The following is an 18,956-nucleotide window of genomic DNA, read 5'->3' as shown; positions in this document are numbered from 1 at the left end:
GTCTTCCCCACCACCGAGCCCTAATCACAGTTTGAAACATCAGAAATAATGATTGCTTCTGATCAGAAGCTTGTGAATAATTCATTGAGTTTTGATTCCACCCCCCGACCCCCAATGCTGGCCACTGATACCTTACAGGCCAAATGGGTTTCTACAGGAAAATAATAAATAATGACCCTCCTTCTTCTGAAAATACAATGGCCCACATCCTCATTTCACCAACCTACACAGAAAGAAGAAAAAAACAAACATTTCACTTCTTTAGAAGCAACATTTCCTCTTTTTTTTTCCCCCCCCAATCCCCCCATTTTGCGGTGTTAATGATAGGCATACCATCAAAGAATTATTTGGGGGAATAGGTTTTTTTTTCCCCAATAAAGGAGAATATTTTGCAGCTCAGGGTTGAAATAAGGGGTCCTTGGGGTGTCTGAGCTCAATGGTTTTCCTGCAGACGTTTCATTACCCAAACTAGGTAACATCATCAGCGCTAATGCATCCCGACTCTCTTCTAGAACTGATGATGTTACCTAGTTAGGTAATGAAACGTCTGCAAGAAAACAACCAAGCTTAGAGAGCCCCAAGGACCCTTTATAGTTTTTGTCTCTTTTTTTTCTGTCTGGATAAAGATATCACAGTAGTCAAAGGGCTGGTTAATTCCTAGGAAACCTGGCACAGCATGGCATTGGGATAACATCAATTAACCAGCCCTTTTGTCCTCAGTGATCCTATCCTGTCCTGTTAGGTCATCTAGAGAAGGTCTGTTGTGAGATCTACCACTGTGCAAATTGAAAGGGTATGGAGAAGATGATGTGGCCTCTGGAGATATCCTCTCAGTATCCCTAAGATGGCAATTTCCATTTCCATTTTAGGAATACTGTGATATGGAGAGCTCAGGAGTATTATCACGCATTCTTTTTATGTCTACGCTGCACTGTTGCACACCAGCTGGAGATGGGATGGAGTTGTATAAAAAGTTTGCAACTAGATCTGTCTTTGGAGATTCTCAATCACCCAAGTCATGGTTGTCCCAAAAGGTGCTTTGGATTTTCTTGGTTTTTTTTTTTTCCTTGAGAACGTTTCATTTCTCATCCACTGAAGAAGCTTCTTGGATGAGAAGTGAAATGTCTTCAAGGAAAAACAAAGAAAGTCCAGCTGCCTCTTGAAAAAGCATCTTTGAGACAACCGTGATCTGGATCAGCAGTCGCCAGTCGTGGCCCACTGGTGGACTGCGAGAAAATTTTAGTGGCCGCAGAGAAATCTCACCCCCAGAGCACCCTCCCCCAAAGCAATTAATCCAGGCTGCACAGAAACACAAGGCTGTGCCACCCACATGGCCGGCAGGAACCCTCCCCGCCCACTCACTACTTACCCGACAAACTTGCCAGCTAAATTGCTGTTTTTCCTTTTTTTTTTCTTTTTCTGACCATCAGCTGTTCTGCTGTGCCGGGAGATTTAGATTAGCTAGGAAGCAGGAAATGGTTGGATTTTTTTGCTTTCCAGCTAGTCTTTAGATCATCTTTTAGGACTGAAGGTTCTATTATTCAGTGCAGATTCACGGCAAGCAAATTTTATGTGACAAACTCAAGTAGACGATGGCAGATAGATAGATCACTGAATGATTCTGTGAGCAACTCAATCTGTCTGCCTGCTTTGCCTGATTTTGGGTAAAAGTTGCTCTTTTTTTAATAAAAAATTCCATATTTATATAAATATTTATAATATTTACATACAAGCCCTGCCCAGCCAGTCACATGACCACCAAGCCACACCCACAAATTAGGCCACACCCACAGAACTGATTAGTGGTCCCTGGGATTTAAAATTATGAGTTTGGTGGTCCCTGAGGTCCAAAAGGTTGGCGACCCCTGATCTGGATGACTGAGAATCTCCATAGACATAGAACACCATCGGCATTGACAGAATCTCCATCAGTCAATTGCAAAAGACAACTTTACATGGAACAGCTTACATCCTACAATGGCAGCTTTAACACCATCAAACATCAACACTTGCCTATCCCAGGTTCTTGGGAAAGGACTCAGCAGGTGGATAAAAAATGAAAAACCAGTCTAAAGATCTGGCTGTTTGTGCAACAAACCATTTAATATATTTATATTATATAATTTATACTTCGTATTTCTTATCCATCCATCTCCCTCCAAGCAATGTTAATATTGTATAATATTGCATGGAGCAGTCAGTCAGTAATGATCATTAAACATAGCCAAAGATGATCATGTATCCCTATTTCATATCATTGTAACCTAAGATTTCATTCTCAAAATTAGAGAATGATAGAAATAGATTTTGGGATATTGCTTTTGGCAACATGTTTGCATCTCAAAATAGAGCAATCATGGAAGCAAATCCCGTTGAGTCTATTGAAACTTAATTCCTAGAAGGAGGTGAAATAATTTTAACTTTGCTTTATGCTATAGTTCACAATTTTTAAATGCATACAATCAACCTTCATTCTTAGTTTTGTCTACTCAAATCTCTCTGTACTAACACAAACTACTGTTATGTAGCTTGAACCCTCTAGTGTTGATGAATCTTTGAGTTGAACCCACATTTGACAATGTCTGGGGTTGAATGCCATCAGGATCAGACCTTAGTTAGTACTTGGATGGGAGAGGAAATTTAAGTATTGTAGACTAAATTGGATAGTTGTTAAAAAAACAAACCCCAAACAAGACAATGACATAGCATGTCAATATCGTTGCCAGGAAATCTCCATAGATGTGTCATGAAGTCACCCGGAGTTCAGCTTCACTTGATTTTTTTTTATTTAATGTAACCTGATTGTACTTAGATGCTTTGTTCTGTCCTCTTTGAATCCAAGCTTATATACTGTACCTTGACCTTGCTTACTAATATGCTTATAAAATGGACACAATTCAGATGCCGTTCTAAAAACTTCCGCTTCCCAAAATGGGGTCTCTTTGTCTCGGTGCAGCATGCTGACTGGGGAATTCTCATCTTAAATCATGCTGGCCTGGAATTTTGGGAGTTGAAGTCCACCCATCTAAAAGCATATTGTGGAATTCTGGGACTTGAAGTCCACCCATTTTAAAGCATGCTAGCTGTGGAATCCTGGGAATGGGAGTCCACCCATCTTAAAGCATGCTAGCTACGGAATTCTGGGAGTTGAAGTCCAACCCCTCATAAAGCATGCTGATTGGGTGATTCTGGGAGATTCAAGGCACGCTGGCCTGGAATTGAAGTCCACCCAACTTAAAAGTTGCCAAGTTTGAAAAACAGCGTTCTAATCCTAGCAAAAATCAACGATGTAACATCAACAATTCTTGTTCTTGCAGATTGGAATGGTGGCTTGGCGCATGACTCTCAGGACCCCTGAGTATCCAGATGGCCGAGACGTCGTCGTCATTAGCAATGACATCACGTATAAGATCGGATCCTTCGGTCCCCAAGAAGACTTGCTTTTTCTCAGAGCATCAGAGCTGGCTCGGGTAGAGGGTATCCCTCGGGTTTATGTCGCTGCCAACAGCGGGGCCAGGATTGGCTTGGCTGAAGAAATTCGTCACATGTTCCACGTTGCATGGGAAGATCCAGCCAACCCCTATAAGGTAAGGATCTTTGGAAGCATGGTATGCAGGGGTGGGCTGCTGGGGGCTCTCAAGGGTTCGGGAGAGCCCCTAGGTAAGATTATGTACAGTTTGGAGATTCCCCAAATCCTACTGCTGGCTGGCTCCGCCCACCCCACCCCAACCCCTCCCAGGTGTCCCCACACAGCCCGTTTTGGATGCCAGTAAGTGCAGGGCACACGCGAAGGCTCGGGGAAGGTGAAAATCGGGCCTCCTGGAAGTTTGGAAAGGCCAGAAATGTTTCTGGCTTCCAGAGAGCCTCCGGAGCCTGGGGAAGCCATTTCACCCCCCGCTGTGGTGCAGGAGGCCAACTAGGCCACGCCCACCATGATCACACTTACTCAGCAACCGGGAAGAGAACTCCTTGCTAAAAATTTTGAAGGCCACCCCTGATGGTATGACGTGGAGTTGGGATAAGTTTTCAGAGGGGAAATGTAATTTAAATTAAAATGTATCTCTCTCACTCTCTTGGGTGTGTGCATGCATGTAAATGCACAAAAGACAACTTGTTACTTTCAAGAACTGCAGCCAATGAATCCGCAAAACGTAGTCTCAGCAGAATTAGTACAGGTAGACCTTGACTTACAAACGTTCATTTACTGTAGGGTGTCAAACTCAGTTTCATTGAGGGCTCCATCAGGTGTCAAACTCAATTTCATTGAGGGCCGCTCGAGGAGCTGGTTAGGCATGGCAGACTGGATGGGTGTGGCCAACTTAGTGGGTGTGCCCAGCTTAACGCCGCTCCCCAAACTGCTGGCATGTTTCCTCTTCACACTGAGTAGGCCGGGCCGGAGCCACGCTAGCCTGATAATTCCCTCTTCTCATTGGGTAGACCAGGATGGCCACGTGGGAGGGATCCGACCACATCGCAGGCCGAATCCAGCCTGCAGGCCTTGGGTTTGACACCCCTGATTTAGTGACAGTTTGAAGGTTCAGTGGAACTGGAGAGAAAAAATGACTTGTGATCATTTTTCAGACATACAACCATTGCAGCACCCCCTTGATCACCTAATTAAAATTGGGGCACTTGGCAACTGGCCTGTATTTATGACAGTTGCAGTGTCCCTGGATCATGTGGTCACCTTTTGCGATCTTCTAACGAGGAAAATCAGTGGGGAAGCCAGATTCATTAACAACCCTGTTTCTAATTTAACCACTGCAATGATTCACTTAACTGTCAGGGCTCTGGCATCCACCCCCATTCAAATCATGAGTCTCTAGCCACGTCTCTCAGAGTTAAAAAAAAAAGATTTATTAGGAGTGAACATGCCAGCGTTACCTGGGTGCAGCCGACACTGAGACGCATCATTCATCTCACCCTTGACCCTGGTCTTCCCCCACCCCCTGGATGTATATTCTCCAGTGGGACACATCCATAGCCAAGAGTCATCAGTCATGTTCTCCAGTAATAATCTTGCGCGCCAGAAGCTTCGGCCACCTAGCAATTATCTATGAAGCATTTAAGGAATGCACTACTTCCCCCACTCCCTTTCTGCTGTCAACTCTAGTCTAAAAGACCAGAGAAATCTTTTTGAGTTGACAGTCACAATGAGAACTAGAAACCTGATTTGTTTTTAATGCACAACTGAAATCACTGTCATTCAGTTAATCTCGTGAATCTTAAAAGTCTCTTTAATGTCATTTGCAGCCACAAATCATGGATAGTTATTTTAACAAATGTGTGTGTGTGTGTGGGAGGGGGGGAGGATTGCCAGATGTTATTATTTGGATGTGCAGTACAGATTTGGGATAAGAATAGCAGAACTTCCCTTATGCTATTTTATTTCTTTTCTTCACCCCCTTCCCTTTTCCAGGGATTCAAGTATCTGTACCTAACTCCTCAAGATTATAAGAAAGTCAGTGCCTTGAATTCAGTACATTGTGAACATGTGGAAGACGAAGGAGAATCAAGGTACGTACGTTTATGGTCCTCGAGAGAAGAGCGAAAAGTCCCATAATCAGAGGCATTCAGTTCAAAAGTTGCAGCCTTGCTGTCCTCCTCCAATTCAGGACTCTCCAGCAGATGTCCATTTTGGTAGGAATGGCAAAATCCCAATCCCAAAGAGTAAGAGTGGCGGTGACTACAACACACACACAAACACACACACACACACACACATTGTAGAGCAGTGTTTTGCAAACTTGGCAACTTGAAGATATGTGGACTTAAGAGAGCAGTGGTGGCTAACCTTCTTCGGCTCCCTTGCCGATAATTGCACACGCGTGTGCTAGCACCCAGAAGGCAATGCACACTGCCCCACCCCCACCCCCTGCGCATGCACGCACAACTTCCCCCTCTTGCGCGGCATGTCTGTGCGTGCATGCGCGATCCCCTCACATGCAGTGCGTCTCCCGCGCACCCTCTCTCCACCCCCTGCACATGCATGCCAGGTAACCGACAATCAGCTGTTGGGTGGTAGCACATGTATGCGCAGTGGGGCTCTTCCCGGCGACCTCTCGCGTGCCGGGGGAAATGGCTCTGCGTGCCACCTTTGGCACGCATGGCATAGGTTCGCCAACGCGGCCCTAGAGACAAAGGTAGAGAAAGTTGATGAACATTAAATTTTAGAACGAACGTAACATTTTAGGCTGACCATATTTTTTTTTACTGTAATCTTCTAAGAAGAGAATATATTATCGGAAGAAAAATAACTGCAGTGGCAAAAGAATAAGTCAGTGATAAGTCAAATGTTTACCTACTTAAACAGGTAAACAGAATGAGCAAGCGAAAAATCAGCAGGAGCAACTTCCGACTTCCTGCAGGCTTCCCCATCGACTTTGCTTGTGGGAAGCTGTAGGAAACATCAGAACATCATGATCACATGACTATGGGCTGCCATGGCCACAGTTTTGTGAATAAAACTGGTGTGAATATCATGGAAATATCAATTCCACAAGTGTCCCAGAACTTTTTTTTTTATGCATTCTTAATGCGAGTGGTTCAAAAATTGTGCACTATTTGGGCTAACCTCAACATAAGACCCACAAACAGGGAGGGAGGGAGAAAGGAAAGAGAGAGAGGGAGAAGAGAGAGAGAGAGAGATTATGTTTTTGGATTGTGTTAAGTTTGTTTCGATTTGTTTTTGCGTTGGTCTTCGGCTATAATGAATGTTATTTATGTATTAAATATCAATAGCAATCCAACAAGGAGGATGTGAGTTGTGTAGGTGTAGATCCAGAGGATGCTACATAGTAATCCAGCTAGGAACTACTAGTATCTTCTTAGTGCCAAATATAAATTTGTGGGGTGGGTGCAGGGAGGGGTGTTTCCTCTATTGCTCCCTGATCTTTCCTTCCTCCCCGTGTCAGGTATAAAATTACAGATATTATTGGGAAAGAAGATGGCCTGGGGACCGAGAACCTGCGCGGATCTGGCATGATTGCTGGAGAATCCTCCCTTGCTTATGAAGAGATCATCACCATCAACCTGGTAAATCCACAATTGTGAGATGGGATGGTGAAGTTGGGAGGGGAGAAGACTGGGAAGATGAGGCATTCGTTGGCCTCCTAGATTCAAGCAGCTGTAACCAGCAGGGCTTCAAGTGTGTTGGCCCCACACCAGCCGATGTGCTTACTTGTGCAACTTTTGGTAGATCTCCAATGTGCCAGGTGAAAAACCGTGGAAGCCTTGGCAGAACCCTTCTTTCCATCTATGCCCTGGCTCAGTGGTGGGATTTGAATTTTTTTTTACTGCCAGTTCTGTGGGCCTGGCCTGGCCTGGAGGGCGTGGCAGGGGAAGGATACTGCAAAATCCCCATTCCCTCCCCACCCCACTGACCTGCTTTCCAGCTCCGTTCTCCTGTGCAGGGCAGCACAAGAAGACCCAGCCAATCAGCTGGGACTCGGGAGGCAGATGGGGGCGGGGCCAGTCAGAGCTGGGATTTGCCGGTTCTCCGAACTACTCAAAATTTCCGCTGCCGGTTCTCCAGAACTGGTCAGAACCGGCTGAATCCCACCTCTGCCCTGGCTGCTCATTGCCCCTTTCTCGTGTGGGTCTCGCTTAAGGAAGAGAGGGAACCATGGAAGAGGCTAAGAAGGTCTTGGCAGGATTTTTGCGATGTGGACTAGATGCGGTGACATCAGAGAGGGCTGTTTTGATTCAGTTTTGGGGAGATGGTGCAACGGGGGCTCCCTTTGCATGACACACCCAGCCAGATCATTGGAAGACCTTGAGTCTTGTTTAGGTTGGAATAAGTTTGGCATGGCTTGGTATTCAGAGTTTATTGACAAGTCCTTTATTGGGACAACTATTACCCCTCCCCATCCCGTTATGGGAAGTAAATTGGGGATTATTTATCATTAGTCTCCCTCCCTCCCTTCCTTCCTTCCTCTCCCTCTTTCTTTCTTTCTTTCTTTCTTTCTTTCTTTCTTTCTTTCTTTCTTTCTTTCTTTCTTTCTTTCTTTCTTTCTTTCTTTCTTTCTTTCCTTTCTGTCTCCCTCCTTCCTTCCTTTCCTTTCCTTCCCTCCCTCTTTCTTTTTTCTTTCTTTCTTTCTTTCTTTCTTTCTTCCTACCTCCCTCCTTCCTTTTCTTCCTTCCCCTCCCTCTTTCTTTCTGCTTGCCTTCCTTCTTTCTCCTTTCCTTTCCTTCCTTCCTTCTTTCTTTCTTTTTATCTTCCTCCCTCCCTCCCTTCTTCCTTTCCCTCCCTCCCTCCCCCTCTCTCTGTCTCTTCCTTTCTCCCTCCCTCTTTCTGCCTGCCTGCCTGCCTGCCTTCTTCCATCCTTTCCATCTGTCTGTCTGTCTGACTGTGTCTCCCTCCCTCCCTCCCTCTTTCTGCCTGCCTGCCTTCTTCCCACCTTTCCATCTATCTATCTATCTATCTATCTATCTATCTATCTATCTATCTATCTATCTATCTATCTATCTATCTATCTATCTCTATTCATCTATCTCCATCCATCCATCCATCCATCCAATCATCTATCTATCTATCTATCTATCTATCTATCTATCTATCTATCTATCTATCTATCTATCTATCTATCTATCTATCTATCTATCTATCTATCTATCTATCTATCTATCTATCTACCTATCTATCATCTCCCTCCCTCCCTCTTTCTTCCTGCCTGCCTGCATTCCTTCTTCCTGTTCCTCTCTCTCTCTCCTCCCCCATCAACTCAAGGTAGCAAACATCGTTCCTCCCTCCCCTCCTCTTCTTTTCCTGACAACAATGCTATGAGCTGTGTTGGGTTGTGAGGAAGTAATGGGCCCGAAATCACCCAGCCAGCTTTCATGCCTACGGGAGACCTAGAACTCACAGTCTCCCGGTTTCCAGTCCAGCACCTTCACCAGTACACCAGACCTGTTCCCATTATAAAGGGTTGTCTTTTTCCAGAATTTGAGACATTCACTTCGCTCTCCAGGCCAAATTAGGCATGTTATTCATGAAGCGAATGCATTGGCTGTAGAGGAGGCTTCTTTTAGTATCGGTGGGCATTCTGCTTCAACAATAAGCAGCCCATTGCTGTTCTGGTGCTTCCTTGCATTTATGTAATGGAGTGCGCCAAGAGTTCACCGTTTTTGCAGAATCGATCTGAACATACGTTTGGATGTATCTTGTTTTTAGGTGACCTGCCGTGCCATCGGAATTGGGGCTTACGTTGTCCGGCTGGGACAAAGGACAATCCAGGTGGAAAATTCACATATAATCTTGACCGGTGCTGGAGCGCTCAACAAAGTAAGCCTTTCTTTTTTTGTGGATCATGATTTTTAAAACTGGGGTCTCCAACCTTGGCAGCTTTAAGGCTTGTGGACTTCAACTCCCAGAATTCCCCAGCCAGCCCATTGCTTTGGACAACAACTCTCAAAGATGAATGAAGGCAAATGTTGCAGGATCCCATCTGGGTGGATCACTGGGATCTGAGGTTTTGTCTACGAGCTTTTGGACTCATGCTGGATCCCATCTTCCGGGAACTTCTCTTTCACCAGAATGGGTGCTTTGGGCTATTCTGTGTGCCATTCTGTGTCCTGGGGCTCTTCAGTTGTTGATTGGGGTGTTGATGGCCAGCTATTAAACAAAAATTAAAAAGCTGCAACACATCCAGGCACCCCATGCATAGAATAGCCCATCTTCACCCATTCTGTGTTGTGGCTCACCAGCAGCCTGTGCAGATGACAGCGGAATTGGACAGTGGGGAAGAACAGGGGACCAGTCCAGGAGTCTGGAGAGGACTCAGACGAGGGTCCCGCGTCCGATGCAGAAATTGGGGCCAGGACCATCTGGGAGTGGGGTGCTGACTCTGGAGCCTTCGGAGTCTGGCAGCAGCGAGGCAGAGGAACAAGGGGAGCCTGTTCCCTGTACGCGTGTGTGCAGAGCTGCCAGAAGGCAAGAGCAGCTGAAACAAAAGGGGCAACTTGGGAGTAAGGCTGGGAGGTGATTGCCCCTCCCATAAGGTATAAAGGACAGGCAAAGGTACAGAAATCTTTGCAGGAAGCAAAGTCCTTCGTTCTGTTCAGATTAATCCTTGAAGCTCTTTGTGGACTTTGTACTTCGGTTGGTTTTTTTTATAATTCATTTGGCACTCTCATTGCTGGCAGCACTTCACAGCAAAGAAAGGCGGGTGCTTATCTTGAGGGACTGTTTGGGACTCATTACTGGCTGGGAATGAAAATAATTCCCAGCGTTGAAATAAAACAAAGAGTTCTTTTAACTAAGCGTGTGCTTAATTATGGTCTGGGGAAAGAACATTCTGGAGAGAAAGAAATTCCCCGAGAATGGGCTTCAGCACGACTTCAAAACCTCGGAAGCCTAAACCACTGGCCTTGGAGAACAACCCATATTGGATCCTGCAACTCTCAAAGAGGCACTTTCAGCGGCCCCACGCGCATCCCAAGGCCTGTGGAAAAGGCACGAGACGTGAATCGAAAAGCTTTCTCTTGCCTTGTGTGTTGTTCCCCCCCCCCTCCCGGTCCTTCTGCGAGCCGAGTGGCCCATTGTGCGGTCCAAACCCCCGCTTCTGTTTTATTTAGATCAGTGCGCTCTTCTCGGCCAGCCTGCTGTTTCTCCTGCAGAATAATGACCCCCCTCTCTTCAGAGAAAAGCGAGGCTGGCTTGTTTGCAGCCTTTGTGCAATATACCTGAATGAATTGTCCCCCTGGGGTTGAAAATGCCCCAACCTCCTAGCCATCCCACTTTAGGTTTTAAACAGGGTTGGAAGCAGGAGTCAAAGGCTACGGCTCTTAAATCACCACACCACCCAGGCAGCAGCTGTTTGAAATTTATGCTCAAGAGCCCAGTTCTTGTGAACAGGAGAGAGAAACAATTTGCCCTTGAATTAGAGACGGAGGCAGAGTGGATTGTGTGAGGGTGGGGGGAGGAGGAGATGACAAGGGGAAGCAGGTGGCAGAGGGGGGGGGGAGGGAAGGGCAATTCCACTTTTATTTTTCTTTCTTTGGGTAGCAATCTGATTCCGGGGATTTGCAGCACAGCCACGACAAAGATTGGAAGGGAATGTTGTGACTATTGTGGTACCCTGAGCCAAAGGTTCAAGGAGATGGAGACCTTTCCTTTGATGCAAAGGGATCAGCGCCCGAGAGTTAAGCAATGCACTTAAAAAAAATAATAAAAAATGGAGACGCATCGGTTTGGCCCCTGGGCGGGGGGGTGGGGGAAGATCTGCTTGTGCGAGTTGTGCTTTTTAAGAATCGGTGTTCGGGCGATAGAATCTTTGCTGAAGAATTTGGGCAGCCCAAGGACCAAGTCAGTCCAAGATATCTTGATTTTGTGCCTTTGCTGGGAAGGGATAAGCTGTGATTCAGTGGGAATGCAGCACGCAGCTTTTATACCGGGGTTCTCCAAAAAGTGGCCAATGGTGAGTAATATAGGTAGTCCTTGACTTACAATCAATAGCAATAGCACTTAGACTTATACACCGTTTTATAGTGCTTTACAGTGCTCTAAGCCAGTGGTTGTGCCAACCAGTGGGCCGGGAACCACTAATGGACCACGAGAGAATTTTGGTGGTCCACAGAGAAATGGCACCCCCAAAGCACTCCCCAAAGCAGTTGTGTGCGGGAACACAAGGCTGCACCACCCACATGGCCCGCAGGAACACAAGGCTTGTGTCGCTTGCATTGCGAACAACACAAGGTAGTGAGGAGAGGGGGGGGAAAGGCGGAGCGGGGGAACTTGCCTCACTCGCCCCACGCGCCTGTCCTGGTCACCGGGCTGCTTCTTTCCGCTTCTTTCTTCTTCTGCTTTTGATTGCACGCAAGGAAAGCAGCAAAAGTCTTTCTTTCTCTCTCCCAAACTCTGCCAGAAATGAGTCTTTGGGACCCTGCAAGGCATCCTGCTCCAAGAGGCTACGCCCTTCTGGCGGAGTTTGGGGGGAGAGAAAGAAAGACTTTTGCTGCTTCTGCTGCTTTCCTTGCATGAAGCCAAAAGTCTCTCTCTCTCTCTCTCCTCCTGAGAATGGAGCTGGAATCGATATCCGGCGATCCCACATAAAGAATGATCGATCGGTAGGAAAATGGGGTGGAGAATTTTCCTGCAGACTTTTTTTCCTGCAGCCACCATCAGTTAAAATTCATATTAGTGGTCCGCGGGATTTAAAAGTATGAGTTTGGGGGTCCCTGGGGTCCAAAAAGGTTGGCGACCCCTGCTCTAAGCAGTTTTTACAGAGTCAGCATATGACCCCCATCAGTCTGGGTCCTCATTTTACCGACCTCAGAAGGATGGAAAGTTGAGTCAACCTTGAGCCTGGTGGGATTCAATCTGCCAAATTGCAGTCAGCCGGCAGCCAGCAGAAGTAGCCTGCAGTACTGCACTTTAATCACTGCACCACCACAGCTGATTTGTTTAACGACTGTTCAAAGTTACAGTGGCACTGAAACAAGTGACTTATGACCAGTCGTCACAGTTACGACCATCACAGCATCCCCATGGACAGAGCATCAAAATTCTAGCACTTGGCATGTATTTATGATGGTTGTAGCATCCCAGGGTCATGTGATCACTATTTCTGACCTTCCCTTCTGCTTTCCAACAAACAAAGCTAATAGGAGAAACTGTATTTGCTTAACAATCTCCTGATTCACTTAGCAACTGTAGTGATTTGCTTTAACAACTGAGGCAAAAAGAGCTTATAAAATCGGGTGTGACTCACCTCGAGCCCTGGTGGCATGGTGGTTAAAGTGCAGTATTGCAGGCAGACTCTGCCCACAGCCTGGAGTTCGATCCTGACAGGCTCAAGGCTGACTCGGTCATCCATCCTTCTGAGATCAGTAAAATGAGGACCCAGATTGTTATACAAGTATATAAATAATGTTTCTACATTGTAAATTGGCCAGAGAATGCTATAAAGCTCTACGGGGTGCTCTATAAGCCTAAATCATCATCATCATCATCTCCTTTTAATGACCCATAATCCCTTGCGGTGTGGAGTCTGGGCAACTGAATGGAGCTGAGTGTTTACTGGACGGATGCCCTTCCTGTCATCAATGCAGAGTTATATTCAGCAGATATATTCTCAACGTGCCCTGAGAGGGAAATATCTGCCTCTTCCTAGGATCGAACTCACAGCTTCCTGATTGTGAGGCAAGAGCTCCACCTCTAGTTCGTGGCGCCACTGTATATAAGCCTAAATGCTATTGCTATTTCTAACTGCTATGCCTAGTAATGAAAATTCAGGTCTAAATGGGGTCGCAAGTTGAGAACTCTCTGTATTGTCAGCCATAGTGCTGGGCTGAATGGACCAGGGCTACATGGCATGAGAAATGTGACTCTGTGGATGGCATGCTGGCTATGGCAGGATCATAGAGTTCCAGCTATGGCAGGTACTACCATAGAGTGGATGTTTGGTAGGCCAGATATAGCCTCCACATTCAAGGCTTTTAGGTTGAAGCTCTAAAGCAGGGCTCTCCAAATTGGCAATTTTAAGACTTGTGGACTTCAACTCCCAGAATTCCTCAGTCATCCATTCCAAAATCTTTCTCACAGTTGTTAAGTGAATCACTGCACTTATTAAATTACTAAAATGGTTGTTAAGTGAATCTGGGCTTCCCCATTGACTTTGCTTGTCAGAAAGTCGCAAAAGGGGATGGCGTGACCCCAGGACACTGCAACCGTCATAAATAGGAACCAGTTGCCAAGTGCCTTGATTTGGATCACATGTCTACAGGGATGGTCATAAATGTGAAGAAAGGTCATAAATTGCATTTTTTTCGGTGCTGTCAGTTCGAACGGTCACTAAACGAACTGTTGTAAGTCAAGGAGTACCTGTACCCTTCAACCCACGCTATGGTTTTTTTTGGTTGACGGTGTTATCAAATACGGCCATCGTTATTTCCTCTCACTTAACAACTGTCTCAACTGGCAATTGTTCTGACCCAGGCTTCGTCAATTGTAATTAATCACAAACTTGTTTTAAAAGTAAAACCTATTTTATTGGAAGGCTGGAAATTGTTTTCATTCCCAGCCAGAACTAATCTTAAATAGTCCCCCAAGATAAGCACACACCTTTCAGTTCTGTGGAATGCTGCCAAAAACAGAACTATACAATTAACTATAAAAGAAACCAATCGAAGTACAAGAACAAAAACCAACCAAAGTACACAGAGCTTCAAGGATGATGATCGAACTACTTTGCTTCCTGAAAAGAGCACATCACCGAGGGCTGACTTTTATCCCTTATGGGAGGGGCAATCACCTCCCAGCCTTACTCCTGAGTCGCCTCTTCTGCTTCAGCTGCTCTTGCCTTCTAGCAGCTCTGCGCACACGCACGCTGGGAACAGGCTCCCCTGGGTCCTCTGCTTCACTGCTGCCAGACTCCGAAGGCTCCGGAGTCAGTACCCCACTCCCAGATGCTCCTGGCCCCATCCCTGCATCAGACACAAGACCCTCATCCAAGTCCTCTCCAGTCTCCCTGTCTGGTCCCCTTTCTTCTCCACTGTCTGATTCCGCTGCCGGCTGCACCGGCTGCCGGCGAACCACAACAGCAACAGAAATATTGGGCTCAATGGTGGTCGTAAGTCGAGGATGACCTGTATGAGATTAGAAGGAAGACCAGAAAAATTACAAATAGAAGAATTTAATAGGCTTGATTTGGATCACCGGCAATCTGCTAGGGAACAGAAGCAACCAATGATCCGCATTATTTGCTTCTCAACCTGATATCAAAGCTGCAGAGTCATTATAGTCCATTCCTGGTGAGATTTAAATAATGACCAGAAGGCTCTAATTGGAGTGATCACATGCTCCATAATTCACCCTCGGTATCGCATCCACCCATACGGCTGTGAACTCAAGTTACGGATGGATGGCTTTATTTATTTATCGACTCTTTACCCCTGTCAAATATTTATTTCCTTTCAACCTCTTACCCAAGTGGAAAACACAAGGAAAATAATATATTCACAACAATAACCCCCCCCCCCAAACACCCCATACCACATCAAACAAAACAAAGTACAACTTCATTTAAAGAATAAGCCTGAACTGTTAATTTGGCAAAAGGAGAAGAGAATGGCAGAGGATGAGATGGTTAGATGGTGTCATCGACACAATGAACATTTGGGGAAACTCCGGGAGACAAGGGAGGCCAAGGGGGGAGGGCTGGTGTGCTGTGGTTCTTGGGGTCATGAAGAGTCGGACATGACTTAGCAACTGAACAATAACCACAAACTGTTAATTCAGTAATGGCTGTCATGCTCTGAAGACAAAGTGAAAGATATACAGATGTCAAGACTTCAAAAGAAAAACAAAGAAAGTCCAGTTGCCTCCTGAAAAAGCACCTTTGGGACAACCATGACCTGGATGACAGACTTTTAGCTATACAATTTGGGATGAGCACCCTTTGTATACTGTGGGAGTAGAAATGGAGGAGGAATTACAGGCTACAGGAACCAAGAGCACTACTCAGGTGACCCTGAGGACACAGATAAACCTCCAAGGGCTTCAACAATCCTAAAAGGATGCAAATGACCAGCTGTCTGCAAGGAGTATAAATCCTTCCATTCCCCACCATCCAGTCAGAGCTGAAGAAGCTTCTTGGATGAGAAGCTAAACATCTTCAAAGAAAAAACAGAAAGTTCAGTTGCCTTCTGAAAAAAGCACCTTTGGGAAATCATGACCTGGATGACTGAGAATCTCTACAGATTTTTAGTGCAGATGACAGTGGAACGACTTGCCTACAGACATTGTGGATGCTCCAATACTGGAAGTTTTTAAGAAGAGATTGGACAACCGTTTGACTGAAATGGTATAGGGCAGGGGTCTCCAACCTTGGTCACTTTAAGACTTGTGGACTTCAACTTCCAGAATTCCCCAGCCAGCACTGGCTGGAGAATTCTGGGAGTTGAAGTCCACAAGTCTTAAAGTGACCAAGGTTGGGGACCCCTGGAAGAGGGTGTCCTGCCTGAGCAGGGAGTTGGACTAGAACAGGGGTCCCCAACCCCTTGGTTGCGGCCCACGACTGGGCTTTGGCTTACTTGGAATTGGGCCCCTTTGAGTGGCTGGCTGGAATGAGCGTGGGCAGGTGTGCGCAGCTCAACTTGAGTTAGCAGCAGAGCAGCAGGCACTTGAGTCTGAACACGGTCTAGGGCAGGAATCCCCAACTCCCAGTCCCGACACTAGGCTGCGGCATGCCAGCAACCGAGCCACACAAATAAGTGAAGTCCCATCCATGGGATGTAGGCAGCATACAAAACCGCACGCCCTCCAGTGCCCCTGAAAAATCTTTTCCCATGGAACCGGTCCCTGGTGCCCAAAAGATTGGGAGCCACTGGTCTAGGGCAGAGGTCAGCAACCCGCAGCTCTGGAGCCGCATATGGCTCTTTCATCCCTCTGCTGTGGCTTCCTGTCGCCAATCAGCGCCACAGTTTTGAGAAGAGCTTCCAGTTGGCGGGGGGATGGGAAGCATAGCGTACCAGGAGGAGATTCTATGGTAAGGGGCAAGTTTTCCAGTCGTCTCCACAATTGATAGAGCTTTCGGTTAGGACAGGTAGAGGAAAAGGAGGAGACTCTTGTTCTGACCAAGGCTTCCTGAGACTATAATTAAGCACACACTTAATTAAAGTTAAAACAACTCTTGTTTTATTTCAACGCTGGGAATTATATTCATTCCCAGCCAATAATGAGTCCCAAGCAGTCCCTCGAGATAAGCACCCACCTTTCTCTCCTTTGAATTACTGCCAACAACTAAAGTGCCAAAGTAACTATAAAAAACCAACCGAAGTACAAAGTCCACACAGAGCTTCAAGGTTTAATCCGAACAGAGCAAACGACTTTGCTTCCTTCAAAGGTTTCATCACCTTTGCCTGTCCTTTATACTTTATGGAAGGGGCAAACACCTTCAAGCCTTACTCCCAAGTCACCCCTTTTGTCTCAGCTGCTCTTGCTTTCTGGCAGCTCTGCGCACACGCGCACTGGGAACACGCTCCCCTTATTCCTCTACCTCGCTGCTGCCAGACTCTGGAGGCTCCAGAGTCAGCACACAACTCCCAAATGGTCTTGGCCCCATCTCTGCATCAGATGCAGGACCCCCGTCCGAGTCCACCCCAGACCCCTGGACTGGTCCCTGTTCTCCCCCACTGCCTTAAAAAGGACCCCATCCACCAGCTTTGGCCAGAAACTGGAAAGAAGGGAAGAGAAGATGGCTAGGGGAGGAGGGGGAACGGAAAGGGGACATTGTGTCCACAGCTTCCTTCTGATTGGAGTGCAGAAACCTGTGTGAAGTTGTCCACCTGCACCTTGGCCGAAGGAATATGGTGGCAACCTGGAAACTGCCAAGAGAGAACGACTTTCTGGCAGGAGTATGTGGTACACATCTCTCTGTGGTTGTGCAGAGATATTTCTGCCTGCCCTTTGTCTTCAGTATTTGCAAAGCGTGTAGGGAAGCTTGGTGTGTCCTCCCCCCCGCTTTCATCCTCCTGCTTCTCTGTATACAATTATTTGTGTGTATGTGCGTGCACATGCTGCATCCCACTCATTGACCCTCCTCCCTCTTCACCATCCTCGCTCCCCCCTCCCCCCCGAAAATTGAAATAATGATAATGCCATGTCTCCCCACTGCATCAAAGTACCAGCCCATCAAAAACCAGGAGGCATGAAATGCAAATGGTACGGTGATGGCAAATGGATGGTGCATGATCCCCCTGACGCCAAATGAATTTTAAAAGATGACAATGTATACATGGGGGCGGTGGAGATAGAGGAGGAGGAGGAGGAGGAAGGAGAGAGGCTTTGAAATAAACAGGTTATGCCAGCAATAGTTTTCTTGTGTCTCTCTCTCTCTGATTCTCTCTGTGTATCTTTCTCTCTCTCATTCTGTCTGTCTCCATCTCTCTCTGTCTCTTTCTTTCTTTCTGTCTGTCTCTTTTGTTCTCTCTCTCTTTCTCTCTGTCTCTCTCTCTCCCCCCTCTCTCTGTCCCTCACTCTTTTTCTGTGTGTGTGTCTCTCTCTCTCTTTCTGTCTCTCTTTCTGTCCCTCTGTCTCTATCACTCTCTCTGTCTCTCTCTCTGTCTCTCTCTCTGTCTCTCTCTCTGTCTCTCTCTCTGTCTCTTTCTCTCTGTCTCTCTGTCTCTCTGTGTCTCCATCTCTCTCTTTTTCTTTCTCTCTCTCTTTCTGTCTCTCTTTCTCTCTCTCTCTGTGCCTCCTCTCTTTCTCTTGGTGTGTCTATCACTTTCTCTCTTTCTGTCTCTCTTTCTCTTTCTCTCTCTGTTTCCCTCCCTCCCCTCTCTCTGTTTCTCTATCTCTCTCTGTCTCTCTCTCTCTCTCTCTTCCCGAGTGTATTTTTTTCTTGCTGCTCACTCCTGACAATATTTTTCACACTTCACCGAGCATCCATTCTGCCTCTTTCCACCCTCCCCCCTTTTTCCCTCCCTCTCCTTCTCTCTCTCTCTCTCTCTCTCTCTTGTGTGTCTCTCTCTTTCTCTCTCTTGCCTACCTCTCGCTCATGTTTCGGGTCGCGTCACTGCAGCTCCAGTGGATATAATAAGATAGAAAGTATGAGGCTGTTATTTGCATAGAAATAGCATGGAGCCCCCAGGCAGAATTTGCAGGGCGGGAGAAGAGAAGGACACCGGGATCATTTGTCTAAAATTTTAATCTAAACTTCTGCTGAGCCTTTTTGTATTTTTTTCCCCTCCCTCCCCAAATCAACTTTCTATCCAAACACAGGCTGCAAACTCCCACGCTAGACACACACACACACACAAGCTGTTTGTTTTAACACAGTGTGGCTTGGGATAAGATCAACGGCTTTGTGCCATAGGTATTGTCAGAATTCAGTAACATGTAGATTATAGTTTGCCTTCTTTTCGTTCCAAATGAGTTATGAAGCTGTGGCTTTCCGTATATATACCTGGAAGTGTCTTGACATGCCTAGGTTTTATTATCTTTTTTTCTTCCTCTG

General features: G+C 46.4%; 1 protein-coding gene across 5 annotated transcripts in view; it reads left to right on the top strand.

Annotated features, from left to right (window-relative positions):
- The window catches only part of ACACA (acetyl-CoA carboxylase alpha), a 277,236-nt gene that overhangs the window by 182,463 nt on the left and 75,817 nt on the right, over nucleotides 1–18,956 (top strand). For all 5 annotated transcript variants that reach the window (XM_087956715.1, XM_087956703.1, XM_087956708.1 and 2 more), the window contains 4 exons: nucleotides 3,318–3,587; nucleotides 5,420–5,517; nucleotides 6,915–7,035; nucleotides 9,173–9,283. In XM_087956715.1, coding sequence (XP_087812841.1) covers nucleotides 3,318–3,587; nucleotides 5,420–5,517; nucleotides 6,915–7,035; nucleotides 9,173–9,283 — 600 coding nt within the window. The remainder of the gene's footprint in view (nucleotides 1–3,317; nucleotides 3,588–5,419; nucleotides 5,518–6,914; nucleotides 7,036–9,172; nucleotides 9,284–18,956) is intronic.

This window comes from Notechis scutatus, chromosome 1 (genome assembly GCF_049901735.1).
Source record: "Notechis scutatus isolate UNSWTSFEM ecotype Mainland chromosome 1, rNotScu1.2, whole genome shotgun sequence".
NCBI classification, from domain to species: domain Eukaryota; kingdom Metazoa; phylum Chordata; class Lepidosauria; order Squamata; family Elapidae; genus Notechis; species Notechis scutatus.
Note: the sequence above shows the minus strand (reverse complement) of the source record. Positions and strands in the feature narration are given on the sequence as shown.